This window comes from Prionailurus bengalensis, chromosome D2, assembly GCF_016509475.1.
Source record: "Prionailurus bengalensis isolate Pbe53 chromosome D2, Fcat_Pben_1.1_paternal_pri, whole genome shotgun sequence".
Classification (NCBI taxonomy): domain Eukaryota; kingdom Metazoa; phylum Chordata; class Mammalia; order Carnivora; family Felidae; genus Prionailurus; species Prionailurus bengalensis.
This window is the reverse complement of record NC_057351.1, coordinates 24,428,209-24,453,036: the sequence shown is the minus strand read 5'-3', so window position 1 is coordinate 24,453,036 and position 24,828 is coordinate 24,428,209. Positions and strand designations below refer to the sequence as shown.

At 36.0% G+C, this 24,828-nt stretch overlaps 1 protein-coding gene across 1 annotated transcript in view; it reads left to right on the top strand.

Moving 5' to 3' along the window:
- The window catches only part of JMJD1C (jumonji domain containing 1C), a 267,626-nt gene that overhangs the window by 206,631 nt on the left and 36,167 nt on the right, over positions 1–24,828 (top strand). The window contains 5 exon segments of the mRNA XM_043596445.1: positions 14,896–15,001; positions 17,570–17,694; positions 19,566–19,709; positions 19,809–20,001; positions 20,117–21,804. Coding sequence (XP_043452380.1) covers positions 14,896–15,001; positions 17,570–17,694; positions 19,566–19,709; positions 19,809–20,001; positions 20,117–21,804 — 2,256 coding nt within the window.

Below are 24,828 nucleotides of genomic sequence, written 5' to 3'. Positions count from 1 at the left end.
GAGAAACAGTAATGCTCAGTTCAGCATATTTTATTTATACAGATTAATTGGATACATTTTTAACTATAAAGAATTAACCAAAACTATGGCAACCTTTTCTGAATTGGGGTTCTGTTAAGTGTTCAGTTTAGGTTTTACTTTTTTTCTTTTGTATTGATAATTTTTGGTGAAAGCCTTCAGACCAAAGTCAGTTTTGCAAATCAGAATGTGTCAAAATTAGCTAATGAAGGGCATAATTTAAAATATTCAGTGGAACACTGAAGTTAGAACATTCACTGTAGTTAGAACATTTCTCACTTTAAATGATATTTATAGTAACATTTGAGTTCCCCAGAATTATGGATTGTCATATATTTGAACAGAGGTGATATTTTTTAAGTAAACAGTAAATGAACTTTGAAATTCATTCAGTGATGAAGATCTATATAATGAAAATAATATTAAAATGTTGTTTCACATTATCATATTTCAGTTGGTACAAAACTGGGAAGTCATTAAGACCACAGAAACATCATAGAACTATAACTATACATGAAATTAAAATGTCTTAAGACTTTTTTAAAATTTAGAATGTTTTCACTGCTTTATAGTTTCTGGCAATATATACTTCTCTTAAATTAATTTTAACCATTTCCTTTGTAGTTACTAATGAATTAAATAATGGTAAATAGTACCAAGTGGAAGGTTCAAGGGGAGATTCCTAAACTTTTGGATTGGTCTGTAATGACTCTGCTTACAGTGGCAGAAAGCTTCAAGGTAGATTTTTGAGGATGATTCTTCTCTCCCCTATCCCCCACCCTCTCTCAGTTAAAACTCAAGGATCAAGCTACATAAAGGTTGTTGGTTTTTTTTTTTCCCCAAGTGTAATTTGGGAGAGAGTAAGAGCAGTAGAGGGTTAGGGGTAAAGAGAGAGGGGGGAAGAGAGAATATCCCAAGCAGGTTCCATGCTGTGAATGTGGAATCCAACCTGGTTGCCAGTTCCACAGTCTGTGAGATTAGGACCTGAGCCACTGAAACCAAGAGTTGGACACTTAACTGACTGAGCCACCCAGGTGCCCAGGGATTAGTTTGTTGTTGTTGTTTTTTTTAAATGTTTATTTATTTATTTATTTTGAGAGAAAGTGAGAATGATGGGGGGAGGAGCAGAGAGAGAGGGAAAGAGAGAATCCCAATCAGGCTCGGTGCTGTCAGTGCAGATCCCTGCAGGCTGAGTCCCACGAATCCTGAGATCATTGACCTGAGCTGAAATCAAGAGTAGGAAGCTTAATCAACTGAGCCACCCAGGTGTCCCATACGGGTTTTATAGATAAAGGTAAATTATGTTATTGTTGCAGAAGTCCAAATATAGTTGTTGTATTTTTTTTTTTTTAACATTCATTCACTTCATAAAATTGCTTTTCTGAAACAAGGAGCCATGAGATGTGGTGAATACAGGCACACATCAGAGATATTGCAGGTTCAGTTCCAGACCACTGCAATAAACTGAATATTACAATAAAGCAAGTCAAGTGATTTTTATGGTTTCCCAGTGCATATAAAAGTTATGTTTACACTATACTGTAATCTGTTTAAAGTGTGTAATAGCATTATGTCTAAAAAAAGCCAACATACATAGCTTAATTAAAAAATATTTTGCTAAAAATTGCTAGCCATCATGTTCACTTCTGGCTGGTTGTCATCTTTTTGCTTGTGGAAGGTCTAGCCCCAGTTTTGTTGGCTGCTGACTGAGCACAGTGGTAGCTGTTGAAGGTTGGGGTGGCTGTGGCAATTTCTTTAAATAAGACAACAGTGACTTTTGCCATATTGATTGGCTGTGTTTTATCACTAATTTCTCTGTAGCATGTAATGCTATTGGATAGTATTTTACCCGACTGTGTTTTATCACTATTTTCTCCGTAGCATGTAATGCTGTTGGATAGTATTTTACCCACAGTAAAACTTCTTTCAAAATTGGAATCAGTCCTCTCAAACCCTGCAGCTGCTTTATCAATTAAGTTTATATAATATTCTGAATCCTTTTTTGTCATTTCAACAGTCGTCAGAGCTTCTTTACCAAAAGTAGATCCCTCTCAAGAAATCTCCTCATTCATTCAAGTTTTATCATGAAATCACAGTAATTCAGTCACATCTTCAAGTTTCACTTCTAATTCTAGTTTTCTTGGTATTTCTGCCACATCCGTAGTTACTTCTGTCACCGAAGTCTTGAACCCCTCAAATTTATCCATGAGAATTAGGATCAGCTTCTTTTGAATTTCTGTGGATGTTGATATTTTGACCTCTTGCCATAAATCACGAATGTTCTTCATGGCATCTAGAAAGGTGAATGCTTTCCAGAAGGTTTTCCATTTACTTTGTCTAGATTCACCAAAGCAATCACTACCTATGGCAGCTATAGCCTTACAAGATCTATTTCTCAAAGAATAAGATTTCAAAGCTGAAATGACTCCTTGATCTATGTGTTGCAGAATAGACGTTGTATTCGCAAGCATGAAAACAACATTAACGTATATCTCCATCAGATCTCTTGGGTAGCCAGGTGCATTATCAGGGAGCAGTAATATTTTGAAAGAAATCTTTTTTCTCAGCCATAGTTTTCAACAGTGCACTTAAAATAACAGTAGACCGTGTAAACCTGTGTGCTGTCATCCAGGCTTTGTCCCATTTATGGAACATAAGTATGGTAGATTTAATGTAATCCTTAAGGACCTAGAATTTTCAGAATGGTAAATGAGCATTGGCTTTAATTTAAAGTCATCAGCAAGCCGCCTGGGTGGCTCAGTTGGTTAAGTGTCTGACTTAGCTCAGGTCATGATCTTGAGGTTTGTGAGTTCAAGCCCTGTGTCGGGCTCTGTGCTGACAGCTTGGAACCTGGAGCCTGCCTGCTTCAGATTCTGTCTCCCTCTCTCTCTGTACCTCCTCTGTTCGTTCTCTCTCTCTCTCTCTCTCTCTCTCTCTCTCTCTCTCTCTCTCAAGAATAAATAAATATTTATTTTTTTTTTCAACTTTTTTTAATTTATTTTTTGGGACAGAGAGAGACAGAGCATGAACGGGGGAGGGGCAGAGAGAGACGGAGACACAGAATCAGAAACAGGCTCCAGGCTCTGAGCCATCAGCCCAGAGCCCGACGCGGGGCTCGAACTCACGGACCGCGAGATCGTGACCTGGCTGAAGTCAGATGCTTAACCGACTACGCCACCCAGGCGCCCCATTACATATTTAAAATAAATACATAAAGTCACCAGCTGCATTAGCCCCTAACAAGAGTCAGCCCATTCTTGGAACATTTGAAGTCAGGCATTGACTTCTCTCTAGCTATGAAAGTTCTAGATGGGATCTCCAATAGAAGGCTGTTTCACCTACATTGAAAATCTGTTGTTTATTGTTTATTGTAGCACCTTCATTCCTTATCTTTTAACAAATTCTTCTGGATAACTTGCTGCAGCTTCTACATCAGCACTTGTTGCTTCACCTTGCACGGTTATGTTATGGAGAGGGTTTCTCCCCTTAAAGCTCATGAACCATCCTCTGCTAGCTTTAAACTTTTATTCTGCAACTTCCTCACCTCTCTCAGCCTTCAGGGAATTGAAGAGAGTTAGGACCATGCCCCGGATTAGGTTTTAGTTGAAGAGAATGTTGTGGCTGGTTTGACCTTCTGTCCAAACTACTAAAACTTTTCCCATATCAGCAATAAGACTATTTTGCTGTCTTAATCATTCGTGTTTTCACTGGAGCAGCACTTTTTTTAAAAGTTTATTTATTTTGAGGAGGGGGGGGGGAGCAGGGGAGGGGCAGAGGGAGAGAGAGAGAATCCCAAGCAGCCTCTGTGCTATGATCACAGAGCCTGACACAGGGCTCAATTCCATGAACTGTGAGATCATGACCTGACCTGCAATCAAGAGTTGGACGCTTAATGGACTGAGCCACTGAGGCGCCCCTAGAGTAGCACTTTAAATTTCCTTCAGAATTTATCCTTTGCATTCACAACTTGGCTAATTGTTTGGCATAAGAGGCTACCTTTCAGCCTGTCTCAGTTTTCGTCATGCCTTCCTCACTAAGCTTAATCATTTCTGGCTTTTGATTTGAAGTGAGAGATGTGTGACCTCTTTTCACTTGAACCTTAGAGGCCATTGTAGGGTTATTAATTGGCCTGATTTCAGTATCGTTGTGTCTTGGGGAATATGGAGGCCAGAGGAGAAGGAAAGAAAAAGGGAGTGGCTGGTTGGTGGAACAGTCAGAACACACGCATTTATCAATTGCATTCGCTGTCAAAATGGGCATGGTTCATGGTGCCATAAAAGTTACAATAGTAACATCAAAGATCACTGAACACAGATCACCATAACAAATATAATATTAATGAAAAATAAATATTCTGAGAATTACCAAAATGTTTTGCAGAGACACGAGGTGAGCAAATGCTGTTGGAAAATTACATCAGTGTGGACTTAGTCAAGACAGGGCTATCACAGATCTTCAATTAAAAAAAAAAAAAGCAGTATTCCTGAAGCACAATAAAATGAGGCATGCATGTAAAACAATCTAGAAAGATTAGTAGGTTATTTTAACCTGGACAATGTCAGAAAGGAGGTTTTCTAGAAGGGTGATACGTTTATTTTCATAGTAATATATTGACAAGATTGTTAAGACTATGGCAAAAAGACTTTAGAAGAAAGAAACAGTATAAACGTAAGCCCTTAAGATAAGTAGAAGAAAGAGTCTATTTTTTGTTTTATGTGCTTGTAATCATAACCTAAGCCCCACTTACGGATTCATTGCTGACCTCAGGTTTGCTCACTGATTTCTACAAGAAGTCAATGCCTTTGATTGTGTTTGGCAAGAATTTATTAAGGCCACCCAAGCTATTTGCAACAGGTCATTGCTTCTAATGCTTGCTTTTTTAGAAGTGAGGCTTAATTTTCATTGAAGTCTGTTTTCTCAAAAAAGAAATCACACAAATTAAGGATCAGGGTTCAGTGAATTATATATTTCTGATTCATGTACTAGCTTATTTCTGATTCATGTACATTGTGGTCTTGCATAGTGTTTCTGTTATTTTGTTTTTGTTTTTTGTTTGTTTTTGGTTTTTTCGTGTTGATATATGTCTCCAACATTCTTGACTCTAAAATATTGATATTTTAGGGCACCTGGGTGGCCGAACATCCGACTCAGCTCAGGTCATGATCTCCTGGTTTGTGAGTTCAAGCCCCACATCAGGCTTACTGCTGTCAGTGCACAGAGACAGTTCAGATCCTCTGTCCCCTTCTCTCTGCCCCTCCCCCACTTGCACTCACTCTCAAAACTAAATATTTAAAATATTGATGTTTTATTTATATACAGGTAATCAGGTAGCTCCTAAATTATTATAATTTAAACTTCTGCCTAAAACTTATAATTTTAGTAATGATAATAAATCCCAAAGACTTAACGTCTTATCATATAATGTGTTGTAAAGAGTTTAGTCACCAAAATTGATTCACATTTATGTTTTGGAAACATTTTAGAAGTAACAGCATTATTTTTATTCAGCAGAAAATACCAGGTAAACTATTTGAAAGCAATTGATCATTTCTCTCAGAAGTATATGGAGACAATTTTGTGGCAAGATGAAGTAACATTTTCTTCCTCTTCAGCCCTAATGGTTTTCTTTTTCAGAGTATCCTATAGTTAGTGCTTGGAGGACATAAAAGAAACAAAGAATTTTTCTCCATATATGTATCCCTCTTTGGGTCCTCCCCTCCTCTGTGTTTAGTTTTGTTTTGTTTTGTTTTTCAGTGAGTATCTGTGTTCCTTATAAATAAGACCATATAAATAAGATTAAGTTAATCTCCCCATACAGAAACAGTTATATTACCTCCTCATTGAGAAAACACTCAGTTTTCAATGTTTATTTTTTTTTAACGTTTCCTCATTTTTGAGAAACAGAGACAGAGCGCAGTTGTTGGGGGGCAGTGCAGAGAGAGAGCAGGAGACACAGAATCCAAAGCAGGCTCCAGGTTCTGAGGTGTTAGCCCAAAGCCTGATGCAGGGCTCGAACCCAGAAACCGTGAGATCATGACCTGAGTCCAAGACAGACGCTTAACTGACTGAGCCACCCAGGCACCCTCAATCTTTTTTTTTTTAATAAATATTTTTTCCTTTATTTTGAGAGAGACAGAGACAGCACGAGTGGGGGAGGGACAAAGAGGGAGGGAGAGAGAATCCCAAGCACACTCTGTGCTGTCAGCACAGAGCCTGACGTGGGACTTGAACTCAAAAAATTGTGAGATCATGACCTGAGCTGAAACCAAGAGTTGGATGCTTAACCAACTGAGCCACCAAAGTGCCCCCAATCTTTTCTCTTTTTTAATGCATATTTATTTTTGAAAGAGAGAACAGGGAATGTGTGCTGCACACACAAGCAGGGGAGAAGCAGAGAGAGAGGGAGACAGAGGATCTGAAGCAGGCTGTGTGCTACTAACACAGAGCCCGATGTGGGGTTTGAACTCCCAAACCGTGAGATCATGACCTGAGTTGGATGCTTAATCCAACTGAGCCACCCAGGCACATCTCAGTTTTCAATCTTAACTTCTAACCAGAGATTTAAAAAATGTATACCTCATACGTTTATAGTCCTGTAAACTACCATTGTGATTACAATTTCTTATTTTATGAAAAGGATGAAACATTTAGCTCTAGGATCCTATGCAGTTAGTAGAACCTTCTGGATATTAGATAATTTGTTATTCTCTTGTGATTAAGTGATGATGCTGTGAAATGGATGGAATTGAAAACATGAAAAATGTGGGGGAAACCACAGTGGTGTTTTCATTTTATGCCTGGACAAACTTAAAATGACTTCCTATTGACATGCTGGATATCGTCTTAAATGACTAGAAGGCATCACTTACCTTTAGGCCACAATGTCTGATGAAGATACTTATAGAAAAGTTAGTTTCGAGAAGAAACATAATACACCAAAATATTTCTAATTTTCTGTAAGTTGTTGACTGAAATTGGTTTGTTTGGATCAGTGTAGGGTGAAAGCCGTTCATCATTTTTTTTTGTTTTTGTTTCTAAATAAAAATAAAACTAATGCTGAGAATATTGTTTAAAAAACATATATTTAAAAGTTATCAAATATTGAAATGTTGGGGACTGCTGTTTGTCTTGATACAACAGAATCATTTATAACCAATAAAAATACACCTAAATGTCACTTAAACTTTCTGAACGTTACTCCCATTTGCAGAACTGTTTTCCCATTGGTGGTATTAATTGAAAATAGAATTTAGGAGTGCTTGGGTGGCTCAGTCAGTTAAGCATTAGACTTTGGCTGAGGTCATGATCTCCCAGTCAGTGGGTTTGAGGCCTGTGTCTGGCTCAGAGCCTAGAGCCTGCTTAAGATTCTGTGTCTCCCTCTCTGTCTGCCCTTCCCCCACTCATGCTCTGTATCTCTCTCTCAAAAATAAACATTTATTTTTAAATTAAAAAAGAAAAGGAACTAGAAGTTAATTGTAGTAACGGTTTACCTCATTTTTTTGAGAAATTAATAGAAATTAGATTTTTTAATTTCAGGACATAATTTAGAATGAACGTATCACATTATTTCCTTGATTATATGAGTGAAGAAAGAATTGTGTGGATAATAGAAAACATTAGTCCATTCTCTCTGTCATTTGAATCTTTATGATTTTAGTTTTTTTAATGTTTGTTTATTTTTGAGAGAGCGTGTGCAATCTCACAAGCGGGGGAGGGGCAGAGAGAGAGGAAAACACAGAATTGGAAGCCTGATGTGGGGCTTGAACCTTGAACTGTGAGATCATGATCTGAGCCAAAGTCAGACACTCAACCAACTGAGCCACCCCGGCTCCCCTATGATTTTGTTTTTGAAAGATAGATATTATGTTTATTTGATTTAAATCATAGTCTAGATTCTAGGCTTCTGAATTAACCAAAATCAACCAGGAATTATGAAAATATGTATACACAGGACTTAATTATCTATGGATTTTAATTATGTAAAACTTTTAAATCTGTATGTCTTAACATATATGTACAGAAATTTAAAAATCTCTGGTATTCTTAACAAATCAGACATGTGAAGCATAGGATTAATGTTGGAACACTATCTTTAGGAAAATTTTCTCTTTTCAATGCACATACCTGTTTTTACCCTCCTGTGAAATCCACAGATGTGGATGGTACCAATCTTTGTGTTCAATGAGTATAATTCTCATTGTCCTAAGAGAATTAAACTTTATCTTTCAAAGTAGGTGATTTTTCTACTCTGAAACCAGATATGTTATTATATTTGGAACACTAAACATGGCACAGGAATATATCAGGGAAACTTCATTTATTTGTGAAAGCCTTAAAAAATGACTTACCTCAGTATATTTTTTCTTTAATTATTAATGAGAAGGATTTGGTCATTGAGTTATTTTCCTGTGCTCGTGTGTGTGTGTGTGTGTGTGTGTGTGTGTGTAAAATGCAGCCATTTATGGAAATAGAGTTTACAGTCAATTTACCATCAAATTGCATTGCCTTGATTAGAAGTTTCTAATCTTGCTTTGTACCAGTAATTTATTCTTATTTTAAATCCTGGGTAGGCAGACTACTACCACATGCCAAATCCATCCAGACACCTGTTTCTATAAGGCCTTTTCTTTTCTTTCCTTTTCTTTTCTTTTCTTTTTTTGCTGGTAAAATATTTAGGTCTTTTACATTTTTAAACAGGAAACGAGTGAAAGGAAGAATAATATGTCATGGCACGTGAATGTTCTGTGACATTCAAGCTTCACAGAATGTCAGTAAATAAAGGTATTAGAAAACAGCCTTACTCTTTCATTTGTGTATTGTTTATGGTATTGTTTGGCTGTTTGTGGTGCTACAGTAGTAGAGTGGAGTCCTTGCATTGGAGATAGTATGACCCTCAAAGCCTAATCTACTTTTACTCTCTGGCCAAGTTAGGAAAAGTTTGCCAATCCTTGGTTTAAATCATGAAAATATGTGGAAGCTTTCATTGATAGATGTAGTTAAACTGCAGATGGTTTAGGCAACTCTGCTTTTTCTTTTTTAAGATCTTTGTAGTAGTTCTCAGACTAAGTAGATTTCCTGTTCCAGTAAATCCTTACTAACAAAGTGGATTCTTTTATAAGTTATACAAGAATTGTTGCGATAGCAGTGGATGTCACTCTTGACCTATGTGGACTTAACATTCATGTTTTTTAACTGTTGGCTAGCAACCCCAGGGATCTAAGGACTGGCAATTATTTGTAGTTTTGCTGAAGCATGAATTTAAATGATGACTGTGGGAAAATGGCGTGGCAATGAATGTTCAGTTACTTTACCTGACATTCAACATACAGGTAGTTGCTTTTATGAATAACTCTTATAAAATACAATCAAGTGTCATTTTTTTTTTTATGGGAAGTGTGTGTAATATGGGATTTAAGAGGTTACAAAGGTCAAGGATTTTATTGTAGGGGAAAAAATCATTCCATTACTAAGCCACATATCAGTATCAGTTTGAAAGCAGGTATTAGGTCATTCTGTAACAGAAATTGTCCAAAGGGAGAGAAACTTAGTTTCGTGATATTGTATTCTAAAATGAAAGTGCTATTCTAGACATCAGTTAGGACTTTAGAGCAAATCTGTTATAATTAAGCCAATCCGCTCAGTCACCTAGATAGAAACTAACAGCTGGTATATTCTCTGATTCAAGCCTCTGTTGGCTGTTCTGTCAGTAGTTCCATCCAGAGTGTATGTGACATAAAGAAAATATTTGTTGAATCAGTAAGGAGCACTGTGTTATGGTAAGATAAATCATTTCCTTATTATCTTAGAAAATTTGTTAACATATATTTTGAACACTGTCATAATATTCCTGTTCTTAAACCTAGTCAGGCATATCTGAATATCTTAGTCCTGTGATCTTATTTTTTATGCTATTATAATTATAATTATAACAATATAAATTAAATATAAATTATAATTTTTTTCCTTTGAACTGGAATGAAGTAGAGAATTGGTTCAAAAATAAGGGTAGTACAGTAGTCTTAATGTCAAAGTACAGATTCTAACCTGATTTTAAAATTTTTCATATTTTGAGGAATGCTTTTTTTAAAAAAAATATTCCATCATATTCTTCTCTACACAAGAAAAAAAAATCTGGTTTTTTTTTTATTACCTCAAATAGTAATTTAGGGCAGTGTTTACCTAGAAATATACCATTTCAGAGTCTGTAGGTCATGATGAAGTCATATTGCCAAAATATTCTCTTTTATGCTTTCTGATTATAAGACTGCATCAGTTTGGGGCACCTGGGTGGCTCAGTCGGTTAAGCGTCCGACTTCAGCTCAGGTCATGATCTTACACTCCGTGAGTTCACACCCCGCATCGGGCTCTGTGCTGACAGCTCGGAGCCTGGAGCCTGCTTCGGATTCTGTGACTCCTTCTCTCTCTGCTCCTCCGCCTCTCACTCTCTGTCTCTCTCTCAAAAATAAATAAACATTAAAAAAAAAATTAAAAAAAAAAAAAGACTACATCAGTTTAACATCCAAAGTCTCCCCTCTTAGATAAGTGTTAGACTGTTGCTACCTATGAATTTCACATAACTAATTTGAGGGGGGTTACAGAAAGATAACTTCCACCTGACTCTGTTTCTGACTTCATAAGATAAAGTTGCCTTTTACTTCTTACATATAATGTGAAGAAATATATCAGATTTTGAAACGCAGTTATAGTAAACAGTCTTATTCATTCCTTTTCATTGTACTAACTCAGGGGAGAAAGAGTAGGTGAAAAGAGCCTGAGCTCTCTAGAGTTACAGAAGTCGATTAAAATGCTATATCTCTCCATCATATCCTGATTATATGACCATGGATCTCTCTGGGTATATAACATGTAAATGGGCATAATAATTTAGACCTCAGAAAAGTGTTGTAAAAGTTGATTTGTATGGAAAGCACCTAGTATGGTAGCATGGTATCCGCCATGGTAAACATGCAATCATGTTAGCTGTTGTTATTTATAGTAAGGTACCCCACTGATGTTTAATTAGAGCAAGCTTCTGCTCTCTTTGCAAACAGAGGAACAGCACACAAATGAACCGTAAAGGTCCAGAACCTAATCACTTAAGGCATTGTTTAGAACTTTCCTATGTTTTCTATATAAGCTTCTAGTTAAAACAAATCTTGTTGACCTGGTTAAGTCATTTGCTGGAGGTTATAATTCGTAGAATAATATATTGGATAGAATTTATGGAGGAGAGGAGATTCACAGAGGGTGCTGTTGCTTCACTCTCTGGGTGATTTGTTTTGGGGAAATTAAAGAATACATATTATTTTAGTTAGTCAATATAAAAATTATGTGTATAGGTAACTTAATTACTAAAAAGTGAAGTACTGTGTAATTTTTTAAAATCTCATACCAACTCAGGGCACAGCTGAAGTTCTTTATTAATCAGTTGTATTCCAAAAGATTCTGAATAGTCATATTAATAATTAATACTAATTACAGATCCTTAGTTTCAGTTCTCTGCAAGTTTGCCTTATAGACTGTATCTGATTTTTAGCACTTTGACAAAATTGTTCAAGTCAATAAATGGAAAAAAAAAAACACCTTGTTTGACTACCTGGTAGTGGCTCTTGTAAGATTTGATTCTTTATCCTTTAAAACGGGAATGATGACTACAACAGAAATACCTGTAACTTAGCACAATTCAAAAAGGAGCACTCCAGCAACAATAGGACTGTCATAACTGGACAGTATGTTGGGATAATTTTCTTGGATTTTAACTAATTTAGTAATACATGTCATCCAATACCATGGATAATTAAGAATTAGATGTCTTAAGAAAGCTAATTGTAGTTATTTTTTTTTAAATCTTATTGTAAAAACACATTCATTAAGATGGAAAGAGGCAGATATTAGTGACTGCTTTATAGATGAGGAAATTGGTTCATAGAAATTTGATCTATAAGGTCATTTCAGTAAATAGATTCAAGTTATCAGTTTTTAATGGTGTGTTTTTCTCACTAGAAATGGGTCATTGTTGAGATATTTGTATGTTTAATGACCCTGGAAATATAGCCTGTTATCTTAATGTTTTAAATAAAATATAAATAAATGTTGAGCAAATTATATATCCCAGTAGGTGTTTGTTTTTTTTTTTTTTTAAGTAAACGCTACACCTAATGTGGGGCTTGAACTCATGACCCCGAGATCAAGAGTCGCATGCTGTACTGACTGAGCCAGCCTGGCCCCCCTATGCCTAGTAGTTTTAAACTGTGAAGTTTCATGGGTTTCTTTCTTTTTTTTTTTTTAATGTTTCTTTATTTTTGAAAGAGAGAGAGAGAGAGAGACACAGCATGAGCAGGGGAAGGAAGGACAGAGAGAGAGGGAGACACAGAATCAGAAGCGACACAGAATCAGAAGCAGGCTTGAGGCTCTGAGCTGTCAGCACAGAGCCTGACTGGGTGGGGTGAGGGGGCTCGAACTCACAAACTGCCAGATCATGACCTGAGCCCATGTCAGATGCTCAACCGACTGAGCCACCCAGGCACCCCTCTTTTCTTTTTAAATGTTTATTTACTTATTTTTGAGAGAGAGAAAGAGAGGGAGACACAGAATCCTTAGTAGTCTTCAGGTTCTGAGCTGTCAGCACAGAGCCCAACACGGGGCTGAAACTCATGAACTGTGAGATCATCACCTAAGCCGAAGTCAGATGCTTAACTAAGCCACCCCAGCGCCCAAAACCGTGAAGTTTCAATACAGGAAACTGGTTTTTTAGACCACCCATGACTGTCTGTGAAGTATTGCCAGTGTTGCTTTAACAGCAGTTTATACCCCTTCTACCCCAAAGTATGAAAGATTGGAAGTAGTAGACCATAGTAAACTTAAAATAAGTCAGCAGTGGGGCATCTGAGTGGCTCAGTTGGTTACGCGTCTGACCGGCTCAGGTCAAGATCTTACGGTTCATGAGTTTAAGCCCCACGTCAGGCTCCGTGCTGACAGCTCAGAGCCTGGAGCCTCCTTCAGATTCTGTGTCTCCTTCTGTCTGAACCTCCCCTGCTTGCACTCTGTCTCTTGTTCTGTCTCAAAAATAAATAAACATTAAAAATTAAAAAAGAAGAAGTCAGCAGTGACACCCAGGTGATTGTGTAGTGTTTTTCTAGACAAGTGCCCATCTTTTTTCCAATTAAATGTCTAGAATAAGGGAAGAGTGGTTATAATAAAGACAGGTGTTTAGAGAAGATTCATAGCTGTGGAAACAAAACCAGAATGCACATGTTTGAAGAACTATAAGGTAGGGAAGTGATTAGACTTGTTTGTTGACTTCGAAGACTTAGGCTTGGATCTGTGAGTGGAAGTTAAAGTAAGGAAGACTTTGAAAGAACTTGATAGTTGTCAGAGCTATCTGGAAATGGTAATGGTTTTCCTTGGGAGATAGAATGTTTCCTTTGTTTTGTTGTCATAGAATAGACTGTCACCTGGTGTGCATTAAGAGGTTTAGAGTCTGAACTTTTCCATGGTATTTTCTGTTCCTCAAATAAAGAGGGTAAGTAAGTGTTCAGTGTATTATTAAAGGAGTGTGGAAAAAAGGGATTGCTAGAAAGTTTCTTTACAAAAAAGACCTGTCATGGACATTCCACCCCCTCCCCCAAAATGACAGATTTTATCTACATTTTGTATGATACTTTTCCACTCTAGTATTTCCTTCTGTAAAGTAGCATTTCAGTTTATTTGTGAAGGAATATAGTTGATAACTTTGAAGGCCTGTATTTCTTCCTCTTGGTTGGTATTCACTAGGTATAAATGAAATATCAGAGTATTTGCCACACTATTATTGCAAAAATACATACATGATAGCCCCTTAAGGTCATGAGGAGATGAGAAGAAAAAGCTTTATTTAGATAAACTTTAGACTAGAAGACTGAAGTATGACCTGCTTGATTAGGGGTCCTTCTTTGTACTCTTCAGCTACTTTTTGACTTTTCCAAATTGCCACATTATTTTTATTCACCAGATAGAATTCCCTTCACTCTGCTCCCTTCTGTTCACTGGTTTCCATGATCTGCCAGTCCACTTGTATAAGGGCCGCCAATTGACAGTGCTGCTTTGTTGTTCTTCCCAGCTCTACTCTAGGGCTCCTGCCGCTGACCTCAAATGCAGGAGCAGCAGAGGTGCTTTGAGAGAGAGAGAACAGAATGTCAAAGAGTCCAGCGGGGGACCAACAGATTGTGGGAAACCATGTGACTGTGTGATTCACATCTCCAAGGAGAGAGAACCGGTTGTTTCTGTGTCTAGATCCACCCTGTTATGAGGATAATACCATCAATAATGTAATTTTAATTGCCTGGATGCTTTGACACTGGGTTGAAAAAATAAAACTTTTAGCAGTGAAGTTACTGGTCAGTTGAGTTTGAGTAGAACTGAATTTGATGGCATTTAAATCAAGAGAGTGGATAATGACTTTTGTAGTTTAAAACATTTTAGGCATTATGGGAAGAGGGTAATTCATCTATGTATATGTGTATTGTCACTAAAATATTCAACTCGATTCTTTTGCTACCAGCCTTAGATGACCTGATGCTATTTGGTTTGTATATTGCTTCTCATCCTGAAACCCTTAAAAATGTGACTTATCTAAGGCCACACTTAAAGTTAGAAAACACATTAGTAAATTTCAAATTTTGTCTAGGATTGTTGTCAAGGATCAAATCTTACATAGGTTAATTTCTTATGCTCTGCTGTTATGTAATTGCTAATGAACTATAACTGATGAATTTGTGTTTTTACATACATTTAGATGAAGGAATTTTCTTCAATCCTTAGAAAATATAGGAGGGAGAGTTCATAATATTAACGTTAGGACAGCGTAACATGGACCTTTCTTTTAATCTGTAATTCTAGGACGACATAGACAGCCTAAACCCAGTTCTCAGGGACAACCCGCAACTTCAGGAAGAAGTGAAAGTCTGGGTAAAGGAACAAAAGGTTCAGGAGATTTTTATGCAAGGTAACTATTTTGAAGTTCTGCATTAATTTTTTTTGGAACTGGGCAGTTTTTCATGTTTGGTTTTGGTTGTTCAATTACATGCAATATAAATAGAAGACCCAGTTTAATATTTTGAGTTCTGTCCAGTCGAGGGAAAATAGCAAAATCATAATTTCAGTAGAAAGCTCATAACTTCACCAGCTTACTAGCTCATCTGAGTTAAATGACTGGCATGAAATTATAACCACACAGGTGTTTTGTTGATAGGAAAATTTCCATATTACAGAATACAGTTAGGTGTGTCCTTCCTGGAGAAGGAAGCATTGTTTGAGTAAAGGATTGCCCAAAGCCACAAATGATTTCCTTTGAAGAATGCTGTTAGTATCTGATAAAAGTGGCCTATTTCAGTTCACCTTCCTCAGCAATGACCATCATACAGTTTTAGTTTTGTTTCTTTTTTTAGTAAGTTATAAATTTGTCTATAACATGTGACTTTCAAACCAGTGGGGTTTTATAATTCTTAGTGATTTGTTTTTCTATTTGTAAAATCATATAAGCTTTTTGTGACATTGAATTGAAACTAGGACAGTATGGCATGAAGTATTGATATTTTGTTGAATGGTTTTAAAAAGGAATTTTGTCTTTAAATACCCATATTTATCTCAACCCTCAACTTCCATGTCATTTAACTTCAGTTATAGTAGAGATCATCTCTAAGGTGTGGCTACTCTGCTTTGTATGGGTACTTATAGAGCAGATCATCTATGTATTAAATTCTTCTTAGGCTAAATATTCTTTAAAACTTACTATAGAGAATATGAAAAATGCATAGAAATAGTATATTTCAGCGAACTTCCATGTGCCTATCTTCCAGCCCTAACAGCTATAAAACCGGTTGGTCCTGCCCCATCCACGCTCCTGTTTCCTTCCATCAAATTCAGTCATCGCCGAATTTTTTAAACAAAGCCAGCATACCATTATTATGCCCCCCCAAATTAATAGTTCTTTAATACTAAATACTAGATACTCAAGTTCAAATTTTCACTTATTTCGTAAATGTCTCAAATGACTTTTAACAGGTTTGATTGATTTTTATTGTTATTTTATTTATTTATGTATTTTAAATCAGGGGATTCAAAAAAATGTCCACAATTTAATGGGTTGATGTGTCCGATCTCTTTTCCTCTTTTCCTTGCAATTTATTGAAGATGCCAGGCTAATATATTTTAGCAACTTTTGTTTTCTTACCCTATTTATAGAGGTGAAAAATTGAGGCAGTATAGTCCCTGTTCAACCTAAGCAGAATTATTTGAGGCTGACTCTAAATTGTGTTTTGTGGTAGGAATAAGACAGTTAAAAATTGAAAATTGTGCTAATAGAAATTGAAAATTGATCATACTTATTCTGTAAGCTGTTGCTATATTACATTCTTAGAGTCTTATTCTTCCACAGTTAGAAAAGACTAGAGTTTGTATAATCGATTATCATGGCTCCGAATATATTTAATTTATAGGTCAAGTGGAACATTTTCTATACATTTGTTAATTGACTTATATTTCAGGCCAACAGCATAGTTTTGTTTTGAAACTGGCAAATAAATATTAAACCATTAATTGATATGTTAAATGGCTTATAACTGTATGCCCAGGAATTAAAAATCAATTCATTCCTAGATCTCTCACCTAAAAGTTTTATTTGACCTGTCAACTTCATATTCTTAATTTTTATAAGAGGCAAAATAATGAGAATTAAAGAAGATTGAGCACTTACACATTTTGAAAGCGTTTGTAAATTGTCCGTGTATAATGCTGTCATCAAGGTGTTTCAGTTTCCATCCGATCCCTCACAGTTCTTGTTAAACTTTTAAATATTTGATACCATTTTAGTACCTGAATTGAAGAAATTTTTATCTCCCATTATTCTCTTCTGTGGACTGACTTTTGTTTTAATAGGTAAATGTGAATATATGCAGATATATATTATTATTATTTAATCCTTCCCTTTAAAAAGTGAGTTTAATCTAAAAGTTACACCATAGTTCTTTATTTAGAATGCCTTTTAGTGCCATATTTATAATTCACTTAATAATCTCTGTATGTTGCAAGACTTTGGCAGCTTTTTCTAGCTGTCAACAGAAGAATTAAAATTTGTAGTTGTTATGTAGAGTTTTGGCAACTAGAAAACTCAAGATAATGGAATCCCAAATTACCTTTTCATTTCAGCCACGTAGTCCTGTACCCCACACCTATTAAGTAGCTTTGTAGCCTTATGACTTTCTAGTCGACTATAACTTTACATTTTATATTGTCCTTTTATTAACTCATGATGCCAAAATACTTTAAGTATTTTATTTCCATTGAGTTAGAACATATATGTGTAGCAGAGTGTGTTTAATGATAACTTCACAGTGATCTGGCGCTAAGGTATATGTAGTCACTTCTAATACATTTTTAAAAAAACCAATATTTGAAAATGATATTACTCATCCATCACAAAGCTCTTGTTTCTCCTAAAAGGTATTCTTCAATGAAAATGTCTCCATTTAAAATACCCCTATTTCTTGTGTGTGTGTGTGTGTGTGTTTTTAAGGTCCTTATTCCTTAAATGGATACAGAGTGAGAGTATATAGACAAGACTCTGCCACCCAGTGGTTTACTGGCATAATTACTCATCATGATCTCTTCACTCGCACCATGATCGTTATGAATGATCAGGTAACTAGTCCAGTTAATAATACTTTCGAAGAGAGCTACTTACAATTCAGATAGTCCATGCCTCCCAAAAAATGGTTCAATAAGTTTGCAGTAAATAATTTTCATCTCTTAAGTTTTTTCTGTAGTAATATACTTCTAATAAGTTTAAGTGTATCTGATGTTTATTAGAGGTCACTTTAGGTCATAGTGAGATAGTGATACCAAATTTATTTCAACACTGATCAAATAAGTCTCTGAAATAGAAGCATCAAACCCTTTTGAGTATTCTTTTTTTTTTTAATCCTTTCATCAGCTAATATTTTCTTTCTTAAAATCTGTTTTTCTGTCTCCAGTAATAAATGTATTTCCCAAATGATTGCTTTTCACTAATGAAAACTAATGCACACCATTGTAGTTCTTTTCAAGTCAAGTTTCATAGTTGGTATGCTCCCTTAAGTATTAAGAATATAAATTTCATATGAAGTTTTTAAAATTTTTTTATCTTATTATTTTTTTAATGTTTATTTATTTTTAAGAGAGAGAGAGAGGCAGTGCAAGCGGGAGATGGGCAGAGAGAGAGGGAGACATAGAAACAGAAGCAGGTTCCAGGCTCTGAGCTGTCAGCACGGAGCCTGACGCGGGACTCAAACCCATGGACCGCGAGATCATGACCTGAGCCAAAGTCGGACACTTAACCGACTGAGCCACCCAGGCACCCCTCATATGAAGTTTTAAAGAACAGTCTGAAAGTCTTGATTTCAAATCTTTCAAAGCTGTAGCTAAAAAAAAAAATATATTTACACCTTGCAACCTGAGTGGATTGTGGAGGGTTTCTGAATAATTGAGTACCCCTTTAGAAACAGTTCAAATGCTTTGCTTAAAATTTTAGCCAAATTGCTGAATAAATTATATTGGTTAATTGTATTTATTTGTTTTTCCTAAAATGGTGGCAAACTTTCATTTCTTAATGGAACATAGAATTGCCTTTAGTTTTTAAAATAGTTACTTCTTTAACATGTCTTTTTAAAAAATTATTACCATTTGTATTCATTTACACAATTTTTGTCATTTTCTTCTTAAGTTCTACTTTCCTAGTTTTATTTGATAGCTGCTTTTTGGAAATTCCTTTTTTTTTTTTCATTAAAAAAATTTGTTTTAATGTTTATTTTTGAGAGAGAGAGAGTGCGAGCAGGGGAGGGGCAGGGAGAAGGGGAGACACAGAATCTGAAGCAGGCTCTAGGCTCCTAGCTGTCAGTGCAGAGCCCGATGTGAGGCTCAAACTCACAGACTGAGATCATGACCTGAGCTGAAGTCAGACGCTTAACCGATTGAGCCACTCAGGTACCCCTTAACTTTTAAATTTTTTAAAAGTTTATTTATTTATTTTGAGAGCAACAGAGGGAGTGGGGGAGGGGTAGAGAAAGAGGGAGACAGAGAAATTCTAAGCAGGCTCCGCGCTGACAACACAGAGCCCAGTGCAGGGCTTGAACCCATAAAACCATGAGATGGTGACCTGAGATGAAACCAAGAGGCAGATGCCCAACCAACTGAGCTATCCAGGCGCCCCTAGAAATTCCTATTTTTAAAATACATTTTATGACTTGGCATTATACTCCTAATTGATTCTTAGCCTTGCTTTTTTAAAGATATACTTGCAATAAATATATTTGCTTTTAAATTTTTGGTTAGCAGAAGAAACAGTAGGTTTCAGAATGTTAAACAAGCTAATATGTTTGATGACTAAAACTGATTTATTGCAAGTCTGACAGTATCTTATGAATTAAGTATCCCAAACTGATTTTTAAACATTTTCTACTCAGTAGTTATACCTAATATTATATCGACTAGCTGATTGGATTTAATTTTTGTTCTTGTTTTGTGTTGTGGATTAGGTACTAGAACCACAGAATGTCGATCCTTCTATGGTTCAAATGACCTTTCTAGATGATGTTGTTCACTCTTTGTTAAAAGGTGAAAATATTGGCATCACATCACGGCGAAGGTCTCGCTGCAGTCAAAATAGCAACGCTGTTCACGTATGTATGTTGTTAATGATGTATTATTATATACATATTTTTCCTTAGATTACTTAGGATCAGGTAATAAATAATCATTGTTCAATCGGTTATTTTTAGGGTCATTATACACGTGCCCAAGCAAATAGTCCCAGACCAGCAATGAACTCCCAAGCTGCTGTACCAAAACAGAATACACACCAGCAACAGCAACAAAGAAATATTCGTCCAAGTAAGAGGAAGGGCTCAGATAGCAGTATACCAGATGAAGAGAAGATGAAGGAGGAAAAGTATGAGTATATAGCACGAGGAGGTAGGACTCAATTTTTTTAAGGGAATGAGAACAAATAAAACAAAAATACACTTAAAAGGTACTTATTTAATACTTTAGTTATGCAAAATAAAACTGTTCATTTTTTATCTTACAGAAAATGCTAAAGGGAAAAACAAACAGTTGATGAATAAAAGAAGGAAACCTGAGGAAGATGAAAAGAAACTAAATATGAAAAGACTACGAACCGACAATGTTTCAGACTTTTCTGAGAGCAGTGACTCAGAAAATTCAAATAAGAGAATAATAAATAATTCCTCAGAGCAGAAGCCAGAGAATGAGTTGAAAAATAAAAACACTTCAAAGGTAAATGGAGAAGAAGGAAAATCCCAGAATAATGAGAAGGTAGGAGAAGAGACACTAATAATAGACAGCCAGCCTCCCTGGGATCAAATACAGGAAGATAAAAAACATGAAGAAGCAGAGAAGCAGAAGTCTGTTGACACTCAGCTTCAAGACAAAATGATTATTCGTTCATCAGAGCAGGCCACACTTTCTGATCATAATCCTAACGATTTACTTCTTCAAGAATGCAATATGGAAAAAACACATACAGTGGAATCATTACCAAAGGAGAAATTTGTGTCCAGACCACCCACACCAAAATGTGTAATTGATATTACGAATGACACTAATTCAGAAAAGGTGGCTCAGGAAACCTCCAGTACCTTTGGCCTTCAAACACTTCAGAAAATGGATCCTAATGTTAGTGATTCAAAACATTCTATTGCAAATGCAAAATACTTGGAAACAGCAAAACAAGATTCCGACCAGACCTGGGTCAGTGATGTAGTTAAAGTAGATTTAACCCAATCAAATGTTAGGAGTGCTTCCTCAGGAAATGATCACCTGAATATGGAAAAAGAGAAAAACCAGTATGTCTCTTATATGTCTTCTCTGAGTGCAGTTTCTGTCACAGAAGATAAGCTGCATAAGCGAAGCCCACCCCCAGAGACAGTAAAATCTAAACTTAATACTTCAGTAGATATTCACAAGACAAAGTCAAATCCCTCACCTGAAGTTCTTAAACCTAAAATTACCCATTCTCCTGATTCTGTAAAGTCTAAGGCCAATTATGTGAACAGCCAAGCTGCTGGTGAGAGAAGACTGGCAAATAAGATAGAACATGAGTTATCAAGATGCAATTTTCATTCAGTTCCTACTCGAGGCAGTACCTTAGAAGCTACAAAGAGCCCTCTTATCATTGATAAAAATGAGCATTTCACAGTTTACAGAGATCCTGCACTTGTTGGGTCAGAAACAGGAACTAATCACATTTCACCTTTCTTAAACCAGCATCCCTTTCCTCTTCATTCTTCATCCCATAGAACCTGTTTAAATCCAGGTACCCATCACCCTGCCTTAACTCCTGCACCTCACTTACTTGCAGGATCATCTAGTCAAACTCCAATACCTACCATTAACACTCACCCTCTGACTAGTGGTCCACACCATTCTGTTCATCACCCTCATTTACTTCCTACTGTGTTACCTGGAGTGCCTGCTGCCTCCTTACTTGGTGGCCACCCACGACTAGAGACTGCTCACGCCAGCAGCTTGAGCCACTTAGCATTAGCACACCAGCAACAGCAACAGTTATTACAGCATCAGTCCCCTCATCTTCTTGGACAAGCCCATCCTTCTGCTTCATATAATCAGCTTGGACTTTATCCAATTATTTGGCAATATCCAAATGGAACACATGCATACTCAGGACTTGGTCTACCTTCTTCTAAGTGGGTTCACCCAGAAAATGCAGTTAATGCTGAATCTTCTTTAAGGAGGGTAAGTTACATTGTGGTTTGGCACACATCAATGTATGTGTATTAATCAACATGTATACAGGTGCATTTCCAATATCCCATTAATTTTTTGTCTTATTATAAAATATGTTAGAACCTTTCAAGCACTAATTTTTCCAATCATAGTGAAACTTTTGATACTTAGTAACTTTGGAACCATGGAAGCTGATATCTCAGAAAAGCCTACATACTTTTAAAAGCCAATTTAAAGAAGTAAAACTTCTAGATTGGTTCTGACATATCTGTTATGAAGAATGAATGTCTTGATAACTTATTATGGTACACATCTATAATTATGCTCAGCTAAATTACAATTTGTGGATTAAAATTTATGTAAAGTTATATATAAATATATATATATTTATATATATATATAATATAAATTGGATATATATCTTAAATTATTCTCAAGACAAATTTTTATGTTTCCCAGCTAGATATAATATTGATGGTATGTTACAGGCTGTGACTCTCTGAGGCTCTTATTCTCAGAAGGGTGCCTAAGTTGGAGACTTCTGGTATTTGGGAGTAAAGTTGGGACTGAAGTCCTGCCAACATCAAATGTGAGGAGTTTTGCTGAAGGTGGTGGTATAGAGAGCTCCTATTCCCTCATGGGCGAATGTGGTTTCTCTAGCCACATTTATTTTCATGCTAAGAAGTGATTGTTGAGGGCATTACCATCCACAGTATCAAAAAGAATGAGAATGGGTGTCTTAAACTCCACCAGACAACTTAGTCCTTGTCCTTGGTGCAGCTCAAGTTGCTCTTCAGCTGTCTCCCCAGAATATTTCTAAAACTTGATTGATTGATTAAAATCAATTAACATTAAATTTACCATCCTAATCATTTTTAAGTGTACAGTTCAGTGGTGTTAACTTTATTCACATTGTTGTGCAACAGATCTCTAGAACATTTTCATCTTGCAAAACTGAAACTTTATACCCATTAAACACTAATTCCCTTTCCTCTTCCCCCTATTCTTTGGCCAACCACCTTTCTACTTTGTTTCTATGATTCTGACTGCTTTAGATACTCCATTTGATGCAGTCATACAGTATTTGTCCTCTTGTGGCTTCTTTCATGTAGCATATCTTTGAAGTTCATCCATGTTGTAGCATGTAACATGATTTTCTTTTTTTATGCTGTGTAATATTCCATTATATGTATATTCCACATTTTCTCTATGCATTTGTCAGTGGACTTATGGGTAACTTCTACCCCTTGACTATAATGGATAGTGCTGCAATGAACTTCTGTATTTTTGACATCTTTCACAAGTTAGGCAAGAGGGGGTGACGATTTGGAAGGTAATGCTAGTGAGCTTCTCACTTAGGGATAATACTGCTTATGTAGAGCCTTGGTAATAAATGCAAGGGTGGTGTTCCTCATGCCAAGTCTGTCAGAGGAATTGTTACATTCTGGGTAGCAGTGGTGACATAGATTATGGTAGTAAGTCCTTCCTTGATTCCTAAGTTGTGATTGTTTACCTTGTTGGTAAAGGGACATCAGCTAGCAGTTAGAGTTCTGACAGTTTTAAAGGATGTTTCTTGTGGTTTAATCCCATAATAAATAATCAACTTCTTTGGACTCCATTTCTGTGTGAGTTTTGGTCTTCTTTAATGAAGTCACTAGTGAACTCCACAATTTATTCTGCACCAACATCCCCACATTTGATGTTGGCAGGATCTCAATTCTAGAAGAATTTTGCTTATGTTGATCTGATCCATAAGCTTCCCATTTCCATTCTTGATGGTGCTATTGAACTTGTGGCAGGTAGAATCTTACTGGAATGTATAAATTAAGTAGTTGAAGTCAATGAAGAATCACTAATTACTACAGTATCCTCTTTACCATTATTGAAAGCAGGCCTGGTGACCCTAGTGCCTAATGCACCCACATTTTACTCTGACCGTTCACTCTCTTGTGTCACAAATGTAGCTGCAGCTGATACTGGACAAAGACAGACTAGAACACATGGGAACTGAGAGCTGGCAAATCGTTTTGAGTCTTCCATAATTTCCCAACCCTGAAAAATCAGTCTAAGTAACTGTTAGAAGTGGCTTGGGTAGTATTTTTCTCTCAGTTGTGTCAATCTAGCCTCCATATATATATATATATATGTATATATATATATATAAGGGCATAAAATGTCTTCTTAACTGGTCACAAACTTGTTAAACTAAAAACAAGCATATCACATTTTCATTTGTTATGTAAAGTTATAAAGCAGTGAATTTAAGTAACATTTTGAACAAAAATGAAGATCTCTTAATCCTAATATTGTGAGTAGAAGTGAAGAAACAATTAGGAAATAATTTTTGTTGGTATTTTATAGTCAAAAATTTAACATTGCCATAAGTGATTGTAGCTTAAAATTTCTGGATAGTGTAAAACTGAGGCCTTTTAAACATATCTGCATGATCTTTATGCATATGTGCATGTGTGTCTAATGTGTATATATGTATTTTTTCTGTTATGTGAGGTTTATGCTTTATAATGTATATTTTTAATCCAAGTAATTTTACAGCAGCATGTTTTTGTTAAGATATCATACTGCTTTTGCATTATCACTTTGAGATGTAAAATATACTCTCTTTGTTAAAACCAAAGGGGATTTTCCCAATATCTCAGTGAAGTATAACTCCACAAAGTATGTTCTGGAAGAATGTCAGTGTGTATGTGTGTATGAATGTCAGTATAGAACGAATTCTTACCCATGCAATTAGAGAGTTTTAAGTATCAACATAGAGATCAGTATCACCAAATATTCAGTATGAGAAAGGCAGCATATTGATATATAAAAGATTAATTTTGTTGTACTTCCACACTTCCAAGTTTAATGGTCCAACAGTGCTTATAGCTTGTAGTGGAAACAAAGTACAAGTGGCTTTCAAAATGTAATATTCTGCCAATTCTAAGTAAATTGATGCATTGAAAAAGTTTGTTATTTTTGACAACAGAAATTCTATTTCTGGTGACATGTACTTCAGTAATAACAAATTCTGTT